The following is a 25,927-nucleotide window of genomic DNA, read 5'->3' on the forward strand; positions in this document are numbered from 1 at the left end:
GTGCTCTTAACCATCTTATAAAACCCGGAAGCATCCACTAAGACCAAACAGTAAAAACTCTGTGTATGTTTTGATCATCGCTCTGAAGTCCTTCACAAAAATGCAATTATATTTTGTATTTTTAAAGAAATACAAAATATTTGAGAGGAGATAAAAAAATTTATATTTATTTTTTCTTTATATATTTAAAGAAGAACATTTTCTGGAAGGCATTAAATGTGAAAATAATAAAAAATGCATACAATATATCAAATGAAAGAATGGACCCTTTGCTTTCAAACAAATAAAAATATGGGTAGGTTTTTTTCAAAAATGCCAAATTTTGAGAAAGTGTGAAGGACTTTTGATAGAGATCAAAACATACACAGAGTTTGAACTGTTTGCCCTAAGGGAACACTTCCCAGTTTTATATGTTGGGTAAGAGCGCCAAATGGTGGATAATAGCAGAAATACGAATTGCCGGAAACCTGTGCGTTCATACCAGATGCGAAATAAGCAAATAAATTGTCCAATTTGTGTGTAATTGGACATATGAACATTTTGAGTTAATTCGCTTCCTTTGCACGTAAAATTCAGATGTGAATACCTTTTAGTCTCAATAATTTATATATAAAGCTCAAATTTAGTAAAGACTTACCAGATTGTCCAACCTCCTCACTTACTTTCTTCCAAGCAAGATAATTTTTATTCCTACTTCTATAAAAGTACGAAGATGTGTCGTACAGCTCCGGGTGTCCACATACAGCGACAATGATTTTGTCCTCCATTGTTGTTTGTTGTTTTTTATTTAATTTAATTTAATTTAACGTCGTAATCATGTCACTACTAGAGCAAGTTCCTGATTGGTTAACACGGCGCGAATATCCGCCAAATTTCAGAAATTTCAACTCAGGTGTCAAACGGCCGAAACGCCGCAGGATGTCTACCGTGTCTTTGCATTGACTTAAAGGAATAGTCTACTGATTTTCAATATTAAAATATGTTATTATCTTAAAAAAGTTATTAATCGCCTGAAAAATCCGCTCCCCTTCTCCTTCTCATAATGGGAGAGGGAGGGTGTTACTGCGCCGAGTCGAAGTACTCCCAAAAGTGCTGTTCCGCCATACAATATAGTTCCTCTTTTAAATCCGCTTAGAAAAGCGCTACGTTTTATTTTGTACCACCAAACTTGCTCGTATAACTACTCGTCTTAAATAGGAAAACGTTGATGTGTTTGGTCACTTCTAACTTTATCTCTAAATGGTACCATTGAATGAATGGGGCTAAGCTAAACGCTATCGAAGTGTCGCAGCGCGCTCCAGCGCTTACGTGCACGCACTAAGATGATAGAGGGATGATTCAACAGTTCTTAGTTAAGGTAATAACATATTTTAATATTGAAAATGAGTAGACTATTCCTTTAACATGTAAATCAGTCACGCTTAACGCTTGATTCGCATCTGGTATGAATGCACCATAATGGTTAAAATCCTACATATTGTGCCTTTAATCGTTATGTATGATTCCTGGGGATCGAACCCATGACCTATGCACTTCTAACCTAACAATCAACCAGTTGAACTGGTTTTCTGATAGAAACATAACACATATATGCATTTTTATATCTCTGCAAAATAAATTGTGAATGAGTCAAACTTCATATTATATGTATAGCAGTGCACTTCTGGACTGTTCTGTACTGTAAAATCATTGTAATGCACAGCCATAGCTTGGCCCAATGCTTTGTTTAAACAGCTTTGAATGTGGCTTATCCAGAATGTGGATTTAGGAGCAGGAATTATGTTTCAGTATCTAAGCCTTTTTTAACTATTTAATTTGATGTCTGTCTTTGTGTCAAACATGTAAGCATTGACTTCTGTAGACGCTGTCTCTCAGGACTGCTGTGTTTGAGGTGGTGTGTGGTCTGTGATGAGTGAGATGCAGCTGTTACGAGGCTCCACAAACCACAGACTGAACTAAAAACTCACAGTCTCTGAGCAAATACATGAGGAGTATTACATATAAATGTACTGTACAGACAAAACCGGTAAAGAATAAAAATGTCGAGCTTCATGCGGTTAGATCTGTAATCTGTCAGTTCATCTTTTCCATTTAGACAGCGTCACATGTTTAAGTGTGAGACCACATCTTCCTCTTTCTGTCTTCAGATGCATAGAGACAAAGACATACTGTGTTCCAATGTTGTTCAGAAGAGACACAGCATAGCGTCCTCAGGTAAGACCATCATATACCTCACATGATATCTGTTCTTCAATACAAATATTGACCTAAGTGAGTGTAATGTGATATGTGCATGCAGTGATATAATGCTTTGATTAGATTTATGATTGTAATTTAAACATGCAGTGAATGTTACATTAGATTATGTGGTACCACATCAGTTTAGTCCCTGAAAAGGGTGCTGCTGCATATTTTGTGTTTCACAGATTTGTCTTAAAGTAAGTCACAAAGTGAGCTGGGAACTAAGTAGAAATTTTACACATCATAAAGCCTGGACTATAGTTCGTTTTTATGTGTACGCAAAAGTGCGTGCGTTATTGAACGCACAGCCTTACAAAGCATAGTTTATTCGTACGTTTACACAGACATTCGACACACGCACAATGCATCTCCTGGGCTTCATACAGTACTACATTTTCCTGTACACACATGCGACATCTAAGCTTGAAAGGTTTTTTGTACAATAGAAGTCAATGGTGCCCCAGATTACAAACATTCTCCAAACATTCTCCAAAGAATCTTACTTTGTGTTCTGCACAAAAAGTTTTTTTATTTTCAGTATTATTTTTATTTTGGAGAATGTTTGTAATCTGGGGCACCATTGACTTATATTGTAGAAAAAAAAGTTCACGCTTGGATCACACATGTGTGTACAGGAAAGTGTAGTAAATAGCCTTTTAGGTTTAGGTCTAAACTCCCTGAAATGTGTGCTGCTGCATATGTTGTGTTTCACAGATTTGTCTTAAAGTAAGTCACAAATTGAGCTGGGAACTAAGTAGAAATTTTACTCATCATAAAGCCTGGACTATAGTTTGTTTTTATGTGTACGCAAAAGTGCGTGCGTTATTGAACGCACAGCCTTACAAAGCATAGTTTATTCGTACGTTTACACAGACATTCGACACACGCACAATGCATCTCCTGGGCTACATACAGTACTACATTTTCCTGTACACACATGCGGCATCTAAGCGTGAAAGGTTTTTTGTACAATAGAAGTCAATGGTGCCCCAGATTACAAACATTCTCCAAACATTCTCCAAAGTATCTTACTTTGTGTTTTGCACAAAAAGTTTTTTATTTTCAGTATTTTTTTTATTTTGGAGAATGTTTGTAATCTGGGGCACCATTGACTTCTATTGTAGAAAAAAACGTTCACGCTTGGATCACGCATGTGTGTACAGGAAAGTGTGATTATATAGCCTTTTAGGTTTAGGTCTGAACTCCCTGAAATGTGTGGTGCTGCATATTTTGTTTCACAGATTTGTCCTAAAGTAAGTCACATAGTGAGCTGGGAACTAAGTAAAAATTTCACACATCATAAAGCCTGGACTATAGTTTGTTTTATGTGTACGCAAAAGTGCGCGCGTGATTGAACGTACAGCCTTACAAAGCATAGTTTTTTTGTACGTGTACACAGACATTCGACACATGCACAATGCATCTCCTGGGCTACATAAAGTACTAAATTTTCCTGTACACACATGCGTGTTCTAAGCATGAATGCTAAGGGTTTTTTGTACAATAGAAGTAAATGGTGCCCCAGATTACAAACATTCTCCAAACATTCTCCAAAGTTTTTTTATTTTCAGTATTTTTTTATTTTGGAGAATGTTTGTAATCTGGGGCACCATTGACTTCTATTGTAGAAAAAACGTTCACGCTTGAATCACGCATGTGTTTACAGGAAAGTGTGATATATAGCCTTTTAGGTTTAGGTCTAAACGCATATTTTGTGTTTCACAGATTGTAACTAGGTAGAAATTCTACACATCATAAAGCTTGGACTATAGTTTGTTTTTATGTGTATGCTAAAGTATCCCCGTGATCGAACGTACAGCCTTACAAAGCATAGTTTATTTGTACGTGTACACAGACATTTGACACATGCACATTGCGACAGCATGCAATGCATCTCCTGGGCTACATGCTTCATTCTCCTGTATACACATGCGTCATCTAAGCGTGAAAGGTTTTTTGTACAATAGAAGTCAATGGTGCCCCAGATTACAAACATTCTCCAAACATTCTCCAAAGTATCTTACTTTGTGTTCTGCACAAATAGTTTTTTATTTTCAGTATTTTTTTATTTTGGAGAATGTTTATAATCTGGGGCACCATTGACTTCTAATGTACAAAAAATCTTAAGCCTAGGAGATGCATTGCATGCTGTCGCAATGTGCATGTGTTGAACGTCTGTGTGCAAACTATGCTTTGTAAGGCTGTGCTTTCTATTCCCTTTAAGAGATACTGAACTACATCTCAAAAGTCCTGTTAGGAGCTCTTTCCTCAGTAATATTGTGAGTTGTTTGTCTACAGCTGATGTAATGACGTTTACTTTCACTGCAGCATTCATTCATTCATTGAGACACAGCAGCTGTACTGATCCAAGTGAGCCCCCTCCTTTTCTTCCCAAGCCATGAAGCCACCTGTGAGCCTGTGTGTGACAGCTGACCGAGCTCACACTCTTGTGACAGATTTCCAGTCCTAAACCCTTGTCCTGTCTTCACATTGGCTCTGACACCAAGCGTATATAGAGTGTGGGTTTGGGTTGTAAAGACTTAAAAGTGAAAGCAAGAGAGAGACGGTACTTTTTTGTAGGTGATGGAACGTGTCGTGGTTTGTCGTGATGGTTTTGTTACCCACGCTATGGTGGGGTGCTAGCGGATGCTTCAAGCACGTCACATGTTATTTTCATGATTACTTGCACGTTGTTGTACTGTATGAGGATCTGTTCTGAAGAGGGAATCAGATGTCATTTTTAAGATAACACAAGCGGAACAAGTAACATTTCTTGGCTGAACTTCTGTCCAGACTTTTTGATGTATTTTAAAGGTCACCTTATAAAGAGTCTTTATAATTGTGTGCCTGTGTGTGTTTGTCACAGAGAAGTTTCCAGACTGTCACAGCACATTTCGAGACTTGGATGGATTTCTCAGTCTGGACACTGGTCAGGACAACGTCTTTAAAAAGGTGAGAGATATATAATTTAAATAAAAAAAAATTGCTGCCACAATACATGCTAAATCTGTTAGGATGTTCCTGTGTGGTTGCTAACGGTTTTTTAGTAGTTGCTATGGCATAACTAGCTAAGATGTTGCTAAGATGCTTTACCCCAGTTTAAAAGTGCCCAACCCCATGTCTGTATTATATTCTGGTCTAGTTATCGCTCGGTCTGTGAAGCTTAAAGGGATAGTTTACCGAAAAATTGAAATGTTCTCATCATTTACAACCCTCAAGCTTTTCCAAATCTGTATTAATTTCTTTGTTCTGCTGAACGCAAATTAAGAAATGTTAATAACCAAGCAGATCTGGGGCACCATTAACTAGAGTAGGAAAAAAATACTATGGAAGTGAATGGTGCCCCGAGATCTATTTGGTTCCATTTTTTTAAATATCTTTATTTGTGTTCAAGACATGTAGACAGGTTTAAAACGACTTGACTGTGAGCTAAGGAAAAATTTACATTTTTCAATGAAGTATCCCTTTAAATAAATTTTTACCGGAAAATGAAAATGTTGCCATGATTTAAAAACCTGTGTAAATGTCTTTGTTCTGATGAATACAAATGAAGAAATGTTATTAAGCAAGCAGATCTGGGGTACTAAAGTAGGAAAAAATAATACTATGTAAGTGAATGGTGCACCATATCTGTTTGGTTATTAACATTTTTCAAAATATCTTTATTTGTGTTCAAGACATTTATACAGGTTTGGAACGGCTTGACGGTGAATTACATTTTTCAATTAACTATCCCTTTAATGAAATTTTTGCCGGAAAATGAAAAGTTTGTAATGCTTTACTCACCCTCAAGTTATTACAAACCTGTATATATGTCTTTGTTCTGCGAAACACAAATTAATACATGTTAATAACCAAGCAGATCTGGGGCACCATTGACTAGAGTAGGAAATTTTTTTACTATGGAAGTGAATGGTGACCCAGATCTGTTTGGTTCCATTTTCAAAATATCTTAATTTATGTTCAAGATATTAATACAGGTTTGGAACCACTTGAATGTGAGTTAATAAAAAAATATTTTTCAATGAACTATCCCTTTAATAAATTTTTTATCAGAAAATAAATATTTTGTAATGCTTTACTCACCCTCAAGTTATTACAAACCTGTATATATGTCTTTGTTCTGCGAAACACAAATTAATACATGTTAATAACCAAGCAGATCTGGGGCACCATTGACTAGAGTAGGAAATTTTTTTACTATGGAAGTGAATGGTGACCCAGATCTGTTTGGTTCCATTTTCAAAATATCTTAATTTATGTTCAAGATATTAATACAGGTTTGGAACCACTTGAATGTGAGTTAATAAAAAAATATTTTTCAATGAACTATCCCTTTAATAAATTTTTTATCAGAAAATAAATATTTTGTAATGCTTTACTCACCCTCAAGTTATTACAAACCTGTATATATGTCTTTGTTCTGCGAAACACAAATTAATACATGTTAATAACCAAGCAGATCTGGGGCACCATTGACTAGAGTAGGAATTTTTTTTACTATGGAAGTGAATGGTGACCCAGATCTGTTTGGTTCCATTTTCAAAATATCTTAATTTATGTTCAATATATTTATACAGGTTTGGAACGACTTGACTGTGAGTTAATTAAAAAATAATAATTTTTTAATGAACTATACCTTTAATTATTTTTTTATTGGAAAATGAATATTTTGTCATGATTTACTCACCCTCAAGTTATTACAAACCTGTGTAAATGTCTTTGTTCTGTTGAAAACTAATTCTACATGTTTGGAACGACTTGAGTTAAATTTTTCAATGAACTATCCCTTAAATGAATTTTGCCGGAAAATTTAAATTTTGCCATGCTTTACTCACCCTCAAGTTATTACAAACCTGTATATATGTCTTTGTTCTGCGAAACACAAATTAATAAATGTTAATAACCAAGCAGATATGGGGCACCATTGACTAGAGTAGGAAAAATTATACTATGGAAGTGAATGGTGACCCAGATCTGTTTGGTTACATTTTTCAAAATATTTTTATTTGGTTTCAAGATATTTATACAGGTTTTGAACAACTTGACGGTGAGTAAATGACAAAATTAACATTTTTCAATAAACTGTCCCTTTAATTACATTTTTACCGGACAATGACAATTTAGTCATGATTTACGCACCCTCAAGTTATTACAAACCTTTATAAATGTCTTTTTTTTGCTGAACACGAATTAAGTAAGGGATAATCCACGGCTAGCCATGCATTAAAGGGTTTTAATGCACGACGTAGAGGCGAAGAACCACCCGACGCGTAGCGGAGGGTGGTTGCCTCTGCGAAGTGCATTAAAACCCTTTAATGCATGGCTAGCCGTGGATTATCCCGCTTATACCTTGGTTAATTGCCAAGTTAAAGCTGTAATTAATGTGAGTAGCTGATTAATTTCTAACTGTAATCAAACTGACTGGAACTACCTGTGCATTAAACGGTTTTAATGCACACCTTCCAGCCAATCAGAATCGAGTATTTAAAAAGACCATGGTATAATAAATGTTAATAACCAAGCAGATCTGGGGTGTCATTGACTACTAGCAAAAATTATACTATGGAATTGAATGGTGCCCCAGATCTGTTTGGTTCCATTTTCTAAATATCTTTATTTGGTTTCAAGACATTTATACAGGTTTTGAACAACTTGACGGTGAGTAAATGACAAAATTAAAAATTTTCAATAAACTGTCCCTTTATTTACATTTTTACCGGACAATGACAATTTAGTCATGATTTACGCACCCTCAAGTTATTACAGACCTTTATAAATGTCTTGGTTTTGCTGAACACGAATTAATAAATGTTAATAACCAAGCAGATCTGGGGCATCATTGACCAGTAGTAACATTTTTTACTATGGAATTGAATGATGCCCCAGATCTGTTCGGTTCCATTTTCAAAATATCTTCATTTATGTTCAATGCATTAATACAGGTTTGGAACGACTTGACAAAAAGTAAATTAAAATTTTTCAATAAACTGTCCCCTTAATGAAAATTCTACCGGAAACAAAAAATGTGTCATGATTTATGTCTTTGTTCTGTTGAACACAAATTAAGAAATGTTAATAACCAAGCAGATCTGGGGCATCATTGACTAGTAGTAAAAATTATACTATGGAAGTGAATGGTGCCCCAGATCTGTTTGGTTCCATTTTCAAAATATCTTCATTTATGTTCAAGACATTTATACAGGTTTGGAATGACTTGACAAAAAGTCAATTTAAATTTTTCATTAAATTGTCCCCTTAATGAAATCTCTACCGGAAACAAAAATATTGTCATGATTTATGTCTTTGTCCTGCTGAACACGAATTAAGAAATGTTAATAACCAAGCAGATCTGGGGCACCATTAAAATCTAAAGTAGGAAAAAATAATATCATATAAGTGAATGGTATCTTCAAAATATCTTAATTTGTGTTAAAGACATTTCTACAGGTTTGGAACAACTTGAAAGTGATTTAGTTATGACAAAATTTCAAACTTCGGTGAACTATCCCTTCAATGAAATGTTCTCACACATTTAGCATCTTAAAAGTAAAATCTCAAATTGCTCAGAAAAGTAACAGCACACTTGAATTTAATAAGCTATGTCGACCGAAAATCATAAATGTTTGTAGAGCAAAGTGTGCAGAACAGATACGCATACATGTAAAAGTTCAATGCCAAAGATTGTTATTTAAAAATCACAAACTTTAAAGATAAGCAATTAAATAATGTGTGCATTAGCAAAAACCTTGAACACAGTAGCACTAAGATGTCTGATACATATAAAAACATCATTTAAACTCAGAATCATGTAACCTCAATTCACTTTGATCAGTTTTTAGGACACATGAGGTTTTTCCCCTAAATAGATCATGTGATCATGATGGTTATAACTTCACTAGAACTCATTTAAACCTCATACGCTCACGCAGTCACACGTTTTTTAAACCACCCCCTCTTATTCCTCGCACTTGTGCTCAATGGAAGCTGTTTCAGGGGCGCGTAAATAGGGAACTTTTCGCCCCCCACAACCCCAACAAAAACCTCTATCCTCTTCACTTATTCTCTCAATGCACCAACACAATAGACCCATTAAAAACCTCATACCCGGCACTACAGCACTGAGACGGGTAAAAAGTCTGCGGTGCGATGCAGTTTACATCATATAAACATACAGACTGTTGATGTCTCTGCGTCAGTAGGCCCAGCAGACTCATTCGATCGTGGGGGTGAATCATGCGGTTTGTTTTCTAAATGTGACGGACAACAGCACATGCTGGTGCTGTCTTGACCAGATCATATAAACCAACAGTGTTGAAAAATACACTTGAATTTAATGTAAGTGCAAGAGAGAAGATAAAAATAATCTACAGAAAATGGTGTAAATGGTCATCTGTACTGTATGTAAGCCAGTTTGAGAAGAATTAATGGCAGTAAAATATAGAAAAACTATGTGCAAAAGTTTTAGGCCACCATGCCAGAATTAGATGTGTTGTTTTTGCAATGTTATAGTGATGATATATAATTGGTTCTCAGTCTCTTTAATAAAATACATCCAGAAAATACAGGAAATGTGTATGTAGTATTAAAAACTGTATACAAATAAATAACTAAAGTTTTAAGTTTGAGCAATAGCAGGAAACTGCAGGATCTCTTTAACCTAAATAAAATTAAATCCTTATTTCTCATTTTATAGAATCAAGATGTTTTTAGTGCCAAGAGAGGTCACACTAAATATTGACTGATGCCTGAAGAAGACATTTAGTCCTGAAATGGTTTTTTTCATTATTTTCCTGCATTTTCTGTTTGTATCCTAATACAAATAGTGAAAAATACATATATGGATGGACATTGAAACTGCGCTAAAACAAGAAAGCTGGTTTTGGTGGCCTAAGACTTTTGCACAGTACTGTAAATATTGTGTTCTCCAAACTGTAACTGTCACAAAAAAAAAAAATTTGCAGACTATACATTTATATTTACACATTAGGTACAATAAGTAGAATTAATTTTTTTATTTTGCAAATTCTTGCACTTATATTTTTCAAGTAACTTTCATGCGAAATTAAAGGGGCCATGTCACAAGGCTTTTTTAATATGTAAAATAAATAGTTGGTGTCCTCAGAGTACACATGTGAAGTTTTAGCTCAAAATACCCCACAGATCATTTATTATAATGTGTTAAAATTGACACGTTGTTGGTGTGAGCAAACATGATGTGTTGTTTTGGGTGTGTCCTTTAAAATGCAAATGAGCTGATAAAATTCAAACATGATGGTGAGTTCTAATTGAAACTCAATTGTGGTGTGAATTATTTTCTCTCTTTCTCTCTGCACTAAATGGCTGTGCCGGGGTTTGATAGTGCAGATTAAGGGGTGGTATTATTATAATAAGAGCTCCTTATGACATTATAAGGAGAGACAAATTTCAATGACCTATTTTTTCACGTGCTTGCAGAGAATCGTTTACTAAAACGAAGTTACTTTTTCACATTTTCTACACTGTAAAAAATTTCCCTGTAAAATAACAGTAAAGAGCTGGCAGCAGAGACGCCAGCAGTATACTGTTATTTTTACGGTATTTATACGTAAAATGACTTTACGGTAGTAGTCTGTAAATTAGAAAAACTGTATTTTTCTGTATTTATATAATTAACAGTAAAGAGCTGGCAGCAGAGACGCCAGCAGTATACCGTTATTTTCACAGTATTCATGCGTAAAATTACTTTACGGTAGTAGTCTGTAAACCAGAAATACAGAATACTTCTGTAGTCACACTCTTAAATGATTTCACCGTCTAATACAGTAAAAAAAGAAATGCATATTTCTGTGATTTATTTGGAAACTAAAATAATATTGTTTAGGTTAAAGGAACAACCTAAACAATATTATTGTAATAATCACAGAAATATGCAGCATTTTTTACTGTATTAGAAATAACATCAATTTAGCAGTTTCTAAAAATTCTTCATTGATATTTAAAATATCTGTCTCCCAATGAACTTGCCAATGAATTCCCAGGGCTAAAGACAGTTGCTTAAGATATGTATTATTGTGAATATTATGCAAAATAAGCAACAAAAACTTCCAAATCAAACACCTTTATTTCAAAGAGCAATGTCTATGTCAACATGACTACAAAAAAGTAAAGAAAATAAATCCAGTTGGACAATGCTGAAAAGAGCTTTCTAGAAGTAAACAGAAACAGTAGTGTCTTGCTTTAGACCAGGGGTGGGGAACCCTGGTCCTGGAGGGCCACTGTCCTGCAGAGTTTTGTTCCAACCCTAATTAAACACACCTGAAAAATCAAATTAGAATCTTCAGGATCACTTGGAAATTAAATTCCGGTGTGTTTGATTAGGGTTGGAACTAAACTCTGGTGGACAGTGGCCCTCCAGGACCCAGGGTTCCCCACTCCTGCTTTAGACTATGGCAATAAACTTAACATTCTTAAATTGCTCGTCAGAGACTGCCCCTAATCCTTACCAAATGTGAAGGGCATAACCTATAGTTTACTTTTTTATTTAAGACATAAGTTTGAAAACATACCTAAGGCCATTTTGAAACTATTATAGTACAGTAGAACATTTTGTCAGGATGTATCAATAACATGCATAAAAACATTTAGGATGGAACCGTAGGGTAGGCACCTGTGCCACTGCAAGCTAGACTTGCAGGTTACCTCTTAAAATTGTCCTGTGAGTTAGGTTTGTGTTTTTACATCTTAGTTCTTGTGAATGAAGAGACGATCTGTTTTTACATCTTAGTTCTTGTGGATGAAGAGACGATCATCACTTTGATAGCCGCTGTTCCTCTCTGCAGCATTATTCCCGTGCTGCCACTGTCAAAGAACAAAAAACAATTATACTCATAAATAAACTAAACAATCACGAATGTAAAGTATAAACTCCAAGCTAATGCTTATGAAGTAAAAAATACCAGTACTATTGTGGCTAATTGTGGCAATGCCAGACTGTCAAAACAATGAGAAAAAGATTACCGTATATACTCACAGATCTATATGAAGTTCCATTAAAAAGTCAAGGAGATTCTTCAGTAGCATGGCCACATGTGTATTTGACTGCAGAAGACGACTTCTGGACCATCACACCTTTCTTCTTAGAGACAACCTTGCTTGATGATTTTGGCATTTGTCCCTCTCTCTGGATTTATATCAATGAAGCGCCTGAAATCAAAAGCAATTAATTGTTTTTTGTCTTCTTCATTGCACAAATTGAGTGGATTTAATGACATCAAATGGAGTTATAAAAAAGTCTATACCCTGTGTGTGTGTGTGTGTGTGTGTGTGTGTGTGTGTGTGTGTGTGTGTGTGTGTGTGTGTGTGTGTGTGTGCGTGCGTGCGTGCGTGCGTGCGTGCGTGTGTGTGTAGGTGTGTAGGTGTGTAAGTGTTGAGGCTTGAAATGTAAAGGGATAATTCCATTTTATGCATAACATACAAACACATTAATTTTGAATTCCACAGGGCAGGCTGTCTCATCTTGATACTGAAGGCTGAAAATGTTACTTTGTTTAAACATTTGTAAACTCAAGATGAATGGCCGATAAGATATACAATGCTTCTATCAATGAATCTAAATTAAATGTATATTACCAGGTATCAGGCGAGGACTTGCAGGAAGACTGAGAGTTGTCTCAACATCAACTGCAGTGGCAGACACCTGAAGGGAACAAATACATTATCCTTACCATAATAAGATTTTTAAGAAGAACATTTATAAAAAGGACAATAACTAGTAAACACTCGGTGGAATGTAACCAAGAGGTGAACGAGGTAGGCTTCTGAAGTACCTACAATCAAACTTCTAAATATATTTGACATCCAAAATTTAAAGGGTAACAATTTACATGCAGCATCCTTTAAACCACAAAATAATTGACACCTCTCTTTTTACATATGTAGTAGTACTCCCACAAATTAGTACACACATTGCATTCACAAAGAGTCCAGAAAGACAATATTTTACACCAATTTGGCGTTTAAAAAGAAAAATGCAAAGTTCAACTTTAACCGTGCTACAATTAGCTTTATTTTCTTGTTAACTGTTTGTAAAACACTTTTCATTAAAGTCAACACAAACAAAATAAAACTCAACAAAACCATCTCGGTTAGTCGATGTTCATATAATCCTATGGTTTGGTTGAAATAAATTCTTTAATAAGTGTTGTTTCTCAAATTCAGAAGTTAAAGTAATATTGTTAATGGCTATTCAAATCTAAGCCTCACTGTTAGATGACACGTTTAAATCCCTATAAGATAAGCTTCTATCAGTTGATATCAAGCATTCTTGGCAATATGAATAAGATTTGAATTACCGTTTCATTTGTAGATGCAAGACCCGATCAATTTGATGAAGAACACTTGACGATGTGCAGCACGTCATCTAAATTGTACGTCCTCTTCTGGAAAATCTCCTATCCAAATAATGGTTCCCGAAATTCCATCCAGGAGTTAATGGCAAATTATATCTGTATTTTTTAAAGAAAATTGACCAAAAGTAATAGGCTAGCTTCAATTTATAAGACTAACATTTCTTAGCTTCTGACCGTGCTCCAAATTCCCCAGTCAACACGCATTTTCGAGAAAATACTGTATTGTCCTGTAATTTAAAACATCAACTTACTGTTGAGGGCCTCTGTCTTGTTGCTCCAATTTAATCAGCCCACAATGCATTGCTAACTACAGTACTAAACTGTTTAACATGAAAACAGTATTTTACTGTTGAAAATTGGCTGTTAATTTACAGCAATTGCTTACAGTGTAGGTTGATAGAAGCACTGGGAATCCAGTTATAGCACTTTAACACGAAAAAGGTCAGATTTTCATGCCATGGCCCTTTAAGTAAATCCACTTAACTAAATTAAGTAAAATTACATTGTAAAAATACATAATATTTTTAAATGGGTCATATTTTGAAATTTTTAAAGATGTAAAACAAATCTTTGGTGTCACTAGAGTGAGTATGTTTTAGCTCAAAATACCCCACACATAAGTTAAAATTGCCACTTGTAGATGTGAGCAAAAATATGTGTCCGCTTTTGTGTGTCCTTTAAAATGCTAATGAGTTGATAAAATGCAATCACTGATGGTGGTTTGTTGAAATTGAAACTCAATTTTGCTGTCAATATTATTTATTTATTTTGTCTCTCTGCACTAAATGGCAGTCCCGTGGTTGGATAGTACAGATTAAGGGGTCGTATTATTGTAGTAAGACTCGCTATCTACATCAAAAACAGGCAAAATCTTAATGTCCTAAATTTCACATGCTCGCAGCGAATGGTTTATCAAAACTAAGTTACTGAATTTACTGTACTTACTGTACTTTACTGTACGGTACTTTTTTTTACATTTTTTAAGTTGATAAGAGCACTGGGGACTCTATTATAGCACTTCAACAAAAAGTCAGATTTTCATGCTATGGTCCTTTTAAATGCTTTTAAAGACTTGTTTAAGTGACTCTTCCTGATTTAATCATGTAAAATATCCTCTTCTCTTTACATATTTATTATTATATACCACATTATGATGATCAAGTAAGAAGAGATTGGTATCAATACTGGCATTAGCAGTTATTGCTCACTGAGTGAATTAACACAGATCATGATTTTCATTGTGTTACCTACAGTCTAAACCCAAGCACCAACAATTGTAACCAAAAGATGAAACAGAAACTCTTCTAAATCTCAAAGATAAATGAACATTAAACATTAACACGTCTTTCTTTTTAGTTAAAAACACATAAAGTAGCGTTTAATTTCAAATTTTACTCTCCAAATGCAGTCCCATGCAAAGCATGCTGGGAACTGAGAGTCCACTAATGTCTGCCAAAATCATTCATGTAGTTTCAACACAAAATGATTAAGTTAATTTTCTTCTTACAAATTTAAGTGGATTATGTATAATAAAATTAAGTTGAATTTACTCAATAATGTGGTTGCTTAATATTACTTAAATTACTCACATTTTATGTTATTTTTAAATTAAAAAATTTTTAATACATTTTTTATTTTGTAAAAATTAACTAAGGCACAAAATATTTTTTACAGTATCCAAAGTGGCTTACAGTGCAATTTAAGGTATATGTTATATCAGTATGGTTCCCTAAAGACTGAACAAAAAACTAAAATAAAAAAAAACTTTTGTTTAAATGTAGCTTAAATAAATATATTGATGATAATTCAATGCACAGCCAGTACCTTCAGTACCATTACAAAAGCTTACAATTTAACCATAAATTTGACCCTGGCCAACAAAATCAGTCATAAGGGTAATTTTTTAATTGAGGGTTTATTTGGATAGGACAACATTTGGCCGAAAAAATCTATTTAAAATGTAAATATTGAGAAAATCACATTTAAAGTTGTCCACATATTACTAATGATAAATACATTTTTATAAATGTACAGGACATTTACAAATTATCACGATGGAACATGATCTGCACTTAATATCCTAATGATTTTTGGCATAAAAATTGACTTATGACTGGTTTTGTAATTGAAGATCTTAAAATGCTTGAATCCAAACAACTTTTGTCCAATCAGTTCAATCCTTTACACAATGTAACAGCCATTATATAGTCGTATTATATAATACTTTATCATGTGATCAAAGAAGCGTAGCCTCTTTATACTGTGGTTTGACTTGTGTTTGTTGTTTGGGGCAGGAGGTTGTAGGAGGAGGTGACAGCACCAGTGAAGTCTCGGTCTCCTGCTCCTCCACAGACGACACAGCCAGCGTCGGACACCCCAGCTCTTCGGCAGAGAGCTCAGAAGAGGTGCGACAGGGAGGGGAGGCGGAGGAGGAGGCCAAAGATAGCCTGACAGAGGTGCCACTGCGCTCCTCTCTATTCAGATCCGCCATACGCTCCATCTCTCCCTTCCGCAGACACAGCTGGGGTCCTGGGAAGAACCAGGGAGGCGACGGCGAGATGAGCCGACGCAGGTAAGCGTGACGATTTGGATATCACAGATTCTTTGAAAACATTTGAAAAGCTCAGATCCAAAAGCCACTAAACCACACCTCAGTCAGTCATACTGAATGCTAATGCATCATTACAGACATGACATGCTTCAAGAATGACATCATGTGACACCCTCGGGCCTTTAATTTAAAATCTTTATTGTCTTCATTATTCTCTTTCATAGCTATGAGATCTTACATTTACTCATCTTTCATGATGCGTTCACACCAGACTCAAATTAAGCTTTAAGCGCAACTATCGTCCCATTTATAATTTAACATTTCCTTTGGTGTGTAAGTGTCTATTATGTTAACCATATGCAAATTAAACTAAGCGATGACGCAAGTTTTCGTGTCCATCGTGAATCTCTTTACTTGGACTTACCGGTTAGCATTGCACTGTGACCGAATCTTTCAAATATGGTAAGGAGCGTCACATTTCCTGCTGACATCAGAGATATTCAGGCCAATCACAATGTAAAAATTAGCTGGCCAATCAGGGACATTCAATGATTTTTGTACATGAATCAGTGCGTTTCAGGAAGAGAGGGAAATCTGGAGCAAAAAAAATGTGTAGTATGTGGATTTTTTTTTTTAACCATAAACCACACGAACACATTGTATTTGACCAAATACACAACATAACGTTGTTTTCACAGTAGCAATGAAATAGGTGCTCTTTAAGTCAACGCAAAGACGCAATAGATATCCTGCGGCAAATGACGTGGTGCGAATTGAGCGTTTCGGGGCGTTTGACACGCGTAAAGCTTGATTCCCGCAAATCGCGCAAGTTGAAAAATCTGAACTTTGCCTTTGGATATTCGCACCCTGTGAAAACCAATCAGGAGCTTGCTCTAGTAGTGACGTGATTAAGACATAGCGAGTAGATGCAGAAATACGAAACAACAATAGAGGACAAAACCTTCGTCGCTGAATGTGCACACCCAGAGCTGTACGACACATCTTCGTACTTTTATAGAAACAGGAATAAACAGGAAGAAAGTGAGTGAGTAGGTCGTACAATCTGGTAAGTTGTAAAAAACGCTCTTTACTCAATATGAGCTATATATAAATATTGAGACTACGAGCTAGCTAAAGCCGGCAAATTAAGTGGATTAGCATCCGAATTTAACGCACAAATGACGCAAATTTCACACACATGAATGAAGTGAGTTAACTAAAATAGCGTGCAACTACATGCGAATATCTCGATTTATTTGTTTCATTCGCGTCTGGTGTGAATGGACAGTTCAAAGTTCATCTATATACAGTACAGTAGTTTGACTTTATACACTTAAAGGAATAGTCTACTCATTTTCAATATTAAACTATGTTATTACCTTAACTAAGAATTGTTAATACATCCCTCTATCATCTGTGTGCGTGCACGTAAGCGCTGGAGTGCGCTGCGACACTTCGATAGCATTTAGCTTAGCCCCATTCATTCAATGGTACCAATCAGAGATAAAGTTAGAAGTGACCAAACACATCAACATTTTTCCTATTTAAGACGAGTAGTTATACGAGCAAGTTTGGTGGTACAAAATAAAACGTAGCGCTTTTCTAAGCGGATTTAAAAGGGGAACTATATTTTATGGTGTAATAGCACTTTTGGGAGTACTTCAACTTGCCTGAAAAATCCGCTCCCCTTCTCCCTCTCATAATGGTAGAGGGAGGGTGTTACTGCGCCGAGTCGAAGTACTCCCAAAAGTGCTATTACGCCATAAAATATAGTTCCTCTTTTAAATTGAAAATGAGTAGACTATTCCTTTAAGAGACTTGTTTAAATCAAGTTTAAAGTCATACTGATTCAGATCTTCTCTTTCACTTTTTGTATTTCCATGTCCCTCATTTATTTTCATCTCATCTGTCCATTTCCAGTTCAGTATGCAGTTCAGGAGAGGGAAAGCCTGTATTTTACAGAAGAAGGTATCTTTTCTTTTATTGTATACGGGCAACTTTAAGTGTTTTATTTAGTGCTGGGCATAGATTAATCTAGATTAATCGTATACAAAATAAAAGTGAATTTTTGCATAATATTTGTGTGTGTACTGTGTGTAATTATTAGCTATATTTAAACACACACATAAAATGCATTTCAGAATTTTTTTATGTATACATCCATTTTTTGTTTTGTTTATATATAATATAGAATATAAAAAAAAAAAAAAAAAATATATATATATATATATATATATATATATATATATATATATATATATATATATATATATATATATATATATATATATATATATATATTATATATATATATATATATATATATATATATATATATATATATATATATATATATATATATATACACACACATGAATGTATGTGTATTTATATATACATAATAATTACACACAGCACACACTCATATATTATGCAAAAAAAATTTTTTATTTTGTATGCGATTAATCTATGCCCAGCACTAGTTTTATTTTATCAGAAATCTTTATAAAAGTTTACAGCAGTGTCCATCCACTTTTTAATTTATTCATTTTTTTTCAGTAGTTTTTAAACCAATCTTGAGCAAACTTTGATTTGAAGCTTATATAAGCATGTCATGTCAAGCATAGACTGAAGCACTATAAAACTGACAAGAAAGTAATTGGGTCTCGTTCACTAAAAGCATGTGTACGCACAAATTTGTGCGCGGGATGTGCGTACAGACGTTTTCACGAACAAATCATGATTTAACAAAAACTTTCGTATCAAAATTTCTTCTAAATGTACGACAAAATTCAAGAACAACAAATACCACATGTACGCAATAATCACATACACTAAAAAAACAATAAGCTATAATTCAAATTCTTCAAATTCACAAATTCAAATTCACGATGCTCGTGTTGTAAATTAGGCGGATATTTTTTATTAAAAAAATACAAGAGTAAAAGCATACACAATTATTAGTAAATGAGACCCAATGATTGTGATTACATATTTGCTATATATTTGATGTTTCTGAGCAAAATATTCAATCATGCAAGTGGTTTAAATGTGTAGCAACACTTCCCATTACCATATAAAACCTGTGATTGGTGGATCTCTTTTTGGGATTGTGGGTAATGTAGTTTTTCACTATTTTGCAATTAAGCAATTTCTAGTAACTAAGTTAAAATCATGGCCGAATTGAGTAGGGAATCAACTCCATATCATATTTATTTCAAAATAATTCTCCCTTTTCCACTGTCTGTCCCTCTAACTGGTTTGTGGCCATTGGTGCCTCCTATATTTTGCCCAGTTTGAGTTGGTGCCCCTGTGACCCTCCCCTCCGTGGAGACCTGGAGGAAATTAGAGCGCTTATCAGGTACTGAGACTGTGTGCAAGCTTCCCGCATACCCAACCGAAGTGACGCCCCCTTTAACTTCGAGCTTTTGCATCCACATTTGCATTACCTGTTTGTCTGAGGCTCAGTATGAGAGAGAGAGAAAGTTTGGCTTTATTTGGTGCTGACTCAGCCTTAATACATCTTAGATAAATGATGATGATAAATGACTTTGGAGATACAGAGGGAAAGTATGAACTGCATTGTGCTACTTAGATGTTTTTCCGCGTAGTTTTGTTTAACACTGATGACTAATATTGATATTCTCGTAGATGAACCGAATCGTCAGGTAAGAGGAAGCTTTTTAGCACCACAATGAGGTTACCTAAAAATGTGCTTCACGTAATGACATCTATAACAAATGCTTTTATTTAAGTGAAAAATATTCTTAATGTTAACTTGATTACATAGTTAGAATAGTAAACATATTTTTAAGATTAAGATGAGGTAGAAAACAACTAAAATATACTATACTATTTTTTTATAAAGCGTCAAGTGTACTGTTGGCAATTTCTGTGCTGCTTTAAGCTTTTACAGTACTGTACTGTATACCGTATGTCTGCGTTGTCGCTTTTCAATGTAAACCCGATGAGTCAGCATCTATTGACAGAGCACTGCTTTCGCTTTGTGTAAAATCACAACCACACAGCTTTATTTGAATGCTTTATTATCCACAATGATTTACTGTCATTTCACCAGTAGTTGTCTTTGTTTTATTGCACTATTATATCACTATTTAAACTATTGAAGGCGTTTAAACTATATTTTTGTACATGGACACCTCTGTGTTTGGTGTATTGTAATATGAACAACCACTTTTTTGCATGTTGTTTTGCATCAGGTGGGTCAGTAGGACGTAAAGTGCTGCACACGGTTTTACTGTAAGGGAAACTAGTTGTCTCAGCTAGTAAAAATAAAAATGCAATTCATTATGTGATATAAAAAATAATTTGATGTGTATAAAAGCTTGGAGAGCTCTTTTGAAGTAACCATGTTTTTTGGCGTATTGAATCACAATGACCATTAGTAAAACCATTGTTTTACTATAGTATGTTATACACCCTGGTTAATTGTTGTAAGGGAGACATTAACAGTCCATATTTTCTAATGATTATGTCTGACCAATTGAAAAGTTAGGGAATTGAACTAGAATTTTGTAAATATGTTTTTATATTGTCGATTTATTGTCGAAAGTATCACCACAAAATACCCAAATGATCATCTTAATATCATGTCCAAAATGCCACATTGCGCTGTTTTTGTGTCTGTACCTTTAAATGCAAATGAGCTACAGCTCCTTACCATAGACTGTAAAAAAATATGGACGTAGTGTCCGTAACATCACCCACAGGTTTCTGAAGATCGTTTTGGAAGCTTAAAGTAGGCGGTACCTGCCGTCGCCATATTGGCCGCGCATCACTTGCAGATATCCGAAAATGGGTAAAGAGGTGGGACGTGGGTGAACTGAGGCGGCTGGTTGCTGAAACCACGCCCACCTAGCTCGACTCTAGTGACAGCAGTGGCTGTTCAACCGTCACTCAAGTGGCCACGCCCTTAATTATGCAGAACTTTAAGGCTTAAAGGGACAGTAAGTAGGATTTACCCCATCTAGTGGTGAAATTGTATTTTGCATTCAAACGAATAGTGCTCTCTAGCGCCTCGCTTTTCCAAATGCGTTTTGCAACTACAGTAGCCGTTATGTAATCACTGATCTCCTTGTCCATTTCAGCTGGTTCACGAGTTCTGAATGAAAACGCGTTGTCCGCTTTTTGTCCATCTCTGCTATTATAGTTTATCAGTATGGCGTTACAAGATGAAAGCCTCCTTGGACTTACCCGTTCAATGTAAATAAAGAGAAGAAATTCTAAGCTTATAAAGAAAGTTAGATAATTAGCAGAGGTCATTTGACACCAACTAGGACATATTTATGAATAAAGACATTGATTTTGATTAAAGAAACACTTAAAATCCTACTTACAGTCCCTTTAATATAATTTAAACGGATGAGTTACAATAAAATCACCCCCTCAGAGTTGTCATGAAGGGCAAAATTATCTATACAGACCAAACACACGTTTTGTACCAGGCTGTAAACGTATTATTTTCTACTGTAAAGTTGGCCATTTTAACATGGAGGTCATTTGGAATTGACTCCCTTTTAGAAACAGCCTCTAGTGGCCAGTCGATGAATTGCAGTTTAAATCACTATTTAGTATCTTGAGATATGGCATACAGCGTACAACTCACTGAAGGCAGAAACTGGTAATGCTGTCTCTCGGGGCTTTATCAATGTGACGTCACATTAACAAGATAATTAAAATGGCATGTCTAATGAGACTGCTTTGGGAATAAAATGGGAATAATAAAGGAGTGGGTGTTTTTTTTAATTGTGGTTGTGTTTACACACTGCCAACACACATTTATGTCCAAACACCTTGTAAAAGTGAATTTTGCATAATAAGTGATCGAGTCCATGTCATATAGCGGTGTCTCACAGCCCTTATTTGATTACAGTGCAGGTTATGGGTTTTGTCTTGAATTTCACAAATTTCTCTTTTTTCATGTGTTGTAGTTATAGTTTAGAGGGCCTCGCAGCTGAGGTTGAGGATGGAAAGCGCTGGATACCACCGTCTCGAGGTCCGTCTGCGGATCAGCGAGGGGACCAGCTGCAGGACAGCGAGGAGAGGGGCTCACTGATGTCCCTCACGGAGGAGGGTCCTGAACCGGAGCTGGGAGAATTCAGGAGTCCAGAGAGACAGGTGAGTTCTGAGATAATTTTTATCAGGTATTTGAAAGGCACTTTGAGCACCACAGATGTAGTGCGAGATATTGCTCATGTGTCCTACAACCATATTAAGGTGGCAGGATGCTATAATATGTGGCACATACACTCACCAAAAGGATTATTAGAAACACCATACTAATACTCTGTTTGACCTCCTTTCACCTTCAGAACTGCCTTAATTCTACATGACATTGATTCAACAATGTGCTGAAAGCATACTTTAGAAATGTTGGCCTGTATTGATAGGATAGCATCTTGCAGTTGATGGAGATTTGTGGGATGCACATCCAGGGCATGAAGCTCCCGTTCCACCACATTCCAAAGATGTTCTATTGGGTTGAGATCTGGTGACTGTGGGGGCCATTTTAGTACAGTGAACTCATTGTCAGGTTTAAAAAACCAATTTGAAATGATTCAAGCTTTGTGACATGATGCATTATCCTGCTGGAAGTAGACATCAGAGGACGAGTACATGGTGGTCATAAAGGGATGGATATGGTCAGAAACAATTCTCAGATAGGCCGTGGCATTTAAATGATGCCCAATTGGCACTAAGGGGCCTTAAAAATATATATATATGGAATATATATATATGTATCATGCGTGTGGTTGCCATATTTGTGTACCATGGTATTTGCATGATGCTATGGGATATTTTAAAGAGTACCCTGGTACTACCATTGTGAAGTCTGTTTTTTACCATAGTATTTTTTTCTCTCGAGTGTCCAGCACACTGTTGTAAACCTTGCCTCTGCATTGATGGTGAATTTGTGATCTCTTTCAGAAGTCAAGGAGGTATCATCCATTGAGACAACACTGTCCGTCTTTGACTCTTCCCCTGACTAAATCTGTCTCGATGGTTTCCATCAGTCAGCGAGACATAGATGGTGAGTTAGATCTTTTGTTTCTCATCAACTAAGCTGTCCTCAAGACTTGTTTGCTAGAAACACCTCCTCCTGTTAGATTTTTCCATATAGTTCCTCATTCAGAAGGCTGATGGAGCCAGTGTAACGTCATCGGCTGTTTTTGCTCATTTCAGTTTTATCTCTGGTTTGTGTTAGTTGTCCTCCACCCGTTTCTCAGCATTAGCGCACCACCTCAATCATCTCATTCATTACGTACTTGCTCTGACTTTTCTATTGCCTACGCGACCGCCCGGCAATAGGAAGAATTCGGCGAAGGAGGCGGATCTCGTTTTCCCTCAAACTCTCGCCGATCCTTCCTAAATCCAAAAGCATCTTTACCGTGAGCTCTTCATCCAGCGATGAGGAGGACACCATCAGTAAGTTGCAGGATTGTAGGTTGAAGATGTACCCACCCGTAGGCTGTCCCTTTGCATTAGATGTACAGATGATGTGTGCTAGCCAACTTTTAAAACTTGTAGTTTTTCATCTGTTGTCTGTAGATGTTTCCAGGCCAGATTTGAAAGGTTCCCAAAGCTGTGCACGAGCACGGTACTAACAGCGCTAGTGTGGCCAAAGTCATGGGTTTGGTTCACTCTGGCTTTAGATGACAGTGTCTGGCACATGCATAAACAAACATGTAAGCTGTTATTCACTAACTCAGGGGTACTCAAACTTGGTCCAACCCGAATCGAACACATCAGAAGCAGCTGATCAGCTAAAAGTTCTTACTAAACATACAAGGTAGTTGTGCTAAGGAACGTTGAAGCTAAACCACCCCTACACTAAGCCCTAAAATATCTTACTGACGTATTGAAACCATCTCGCTTTATGGCACATCACATGGGTTTGAAACAAAGTGAGGATGTGAAAATGATGATAGCATTTTCATTATTAGGTGAACTTACCCTTTTTTGTGTTTCTGTTTTAACCCTTATCAACACCAGCTAAGTTTCCATCCACTTGCCAGTCAAATTATCTGAAGTTCGGTAAAAAAACGTATGCGAATAAAGCAGGTGAAAGTGTGTTTCCATCCAACGGCTTTAAAGCGAATAAAAACCTGTGCGTAATGACGTCACATGCTGGTTTGCGATCAAATTGGTATGTCGAATTGATTTGAGACATTTGAAGGTGTTTCCATTCATTTTCGCACTGAATCGCACAATTTTCAAGCAAAGTTTTGCTAGACAAAATGGATTGCGCCATTTCACAAGTTATAATAGTGCTTATGTGCCAGCTGAGCTGATAGTGACATATCAAGCTTTAATAATAAGAAATGATGTTAACATCCAATTGCTATGATGATACAGATGCATGTAAATGCCCGACGATAACAGAGGCATTAACGTGAAATGATAGTTCGGATCAATGCTTAACGCGTTCCTCAAAGTAAATGAGAACGATAACATGATATCTTACCCGAGCTGTTAATATTGGAAGCCAAGGAAGCTACGAGGGTTCTTTGGCCGAGGATCTGATCCATCTCATCAAGGTCGAATTTGCTTTTATTTTCCCTCCGGCACCGTTGCGAGATAACTCTCTTTTTTTAAACATGTATCGCTGTTTGAGCACCAAATTATGGCATTTCTTAGATTTTTGCTATCTAAAATAGCCGTTATTTTCTCTGGTAAATTAAATTTAAAATGAATCTCGTCTCGTCGTTTGTTCACTTTCATCTGACTTTGTTGACACACGCCATGTGTGCCACCAGAGCGGAAATGACCTAAAACTTTTTCTTCTTCGTTTTGTGGTGGGTTGCAACCATAAAATGACCTAAACCTTAATCGCAAAAAAGTTTCTATCAGCGTTTATCGCATAAGCCATATATCGATCAAGATAAAAACCGATAAGATCGAACGTATTTCTTTTGAGTCGATATTCATGAAATTCAATCGAATTTTATTGTTTCCATAAGGCAATTTTCATTCGATATCACTTAATTTGGATAAAAACATGTGGAAGGAAACAAGGCTATTGTCAGAAAAAATTGGTTAAAATTGGGGTCATTTATTTATTTTACGGCTGTCAAAAGATTAATCACAATTATTCGCATACAAAATAAAAGTTTGTTTTTGCATAATATATTTGTATACGTGTGTGTGTGTGTGTGTGTGTGTGTGTGTGTGTGTGTGTGTGTGTGTGTGTGTGTGTTTATATATACATAATTACACACAATGCACACACAAATACATTATACAAAAACAAACGTTTATTTTGTATGTGATTAATCACGATTAATCTTTTGACAGCCCTAATTTATTTATTATATTCGGTAACAATGTGTACCTTTGAGTTGTTAATATGCAATCTTTGGTACCAGTACTGTAATGTATGTATCTCTGAAGTACTAATATGAGGTCTTTAGGTGCAAATGTGTGTTTTTTGAAAGGCTACCACTACTGTTTTAGTACTCATTACCGGTCTCAATGTCATTTTTTGATTTGGTCTCAGACTTGGTGGTCTCTGGGTTTTATTTCAAGACCAGATTTACACCAATTTGCTGGTGCATTCACTGCATTGTCTGATTTATGTGTTAACATCATTAAAGGGATAGTTCGGCCAAAAATGATATTAAACCCATGATTTACTCACCCCCAAGCTGTCCGAGTTGCATATGTCCATCGTTTTTCAGAAAAAATCATTTTTGGATATTTTAGAAAATGTTTTAGATCTTTCAGT

General features: G+C 35.7%; 1 protein-coding gene and 1 long non-coding RNA gene across 6 annotated transcripts in view; one reads left to right on the plus strand and one right to left on the minus strand.

Annotated features, from left to right (window-relative positions):
- Positions 1-25,927, plus strand: part of LOC135783478 (uncharacterized) — a 111,938-nt gene that overhangs the window by 58,016 nt on the left and 27,995 nt on the right. For 2 of the 4 annotated variants that reach the window (XM_065294214.2, XM_073811871.1), the window contains exons 10-16: positions 2,148-2,214; positions 5,108-5,193; positions 15,926-16,203; positions 18,103-18,150; positions 19,478-19,543; positions 22,134-22,320; positions 23,131-23,233. In XM_065294214.2, coding sequence (XP_065150286.1) covers positions 2,148-2,214; positions 5,108-5,193; positions 15,926-16,203; positions 18,103-18,150; positions 19,478-19,543; positions 22,134-22,320; positions 23,131-23,233 — 835 coding nt within the window. The remainder of the gene's footprint in view (positions 1-2,147; positions 2,215-5,107; positions 5,194-15,925; positions 16,204-18,102; positions 18,151-19,477; positions 19,544-22,133; positions 22,321-23,130; positions 23,234-25,927) is intronic. The other 2 variants (XM_073811872.1, XM_073811875.1) reach the window with 2 other exon arrangements.
- LOC135783480 (uncharacterized) lies at positions 11,572-14,016 on the minus strand. 2 transcript variants are annotated; one of them, XR_010545651.2, is made up of 4 exons: positions 13,575-14,016; positions 12,853-12,919; positions 12,254-12,426; positions 11,572-12,081 (listed from the first exon to the last, which is right to left on the minus strand). It is a non-coding gene; the product is annotated as an uncharacterized lncRNA (long non-coding RNA). The 2 variants fall into 2 exon arrangements; XR_012335070.1 differs by having other exon boundaries at positions 12,853-14,016.

Source organism: Paramisgurnus dabryanus, chromosome 2 (assembly GCF_030506205.2).
Source record: "Paramisgurnus dabryanus chromosome 2, PD_genome_1.1, whole genome shotgun sequence".
Taxonomy (NCBI): Eukaryota; Metazoa; Chordata; class Actinopteri; order Cypriniformes; family Cobitidae; genus Paramisgurnus; species Paramisgurnus dabryanus.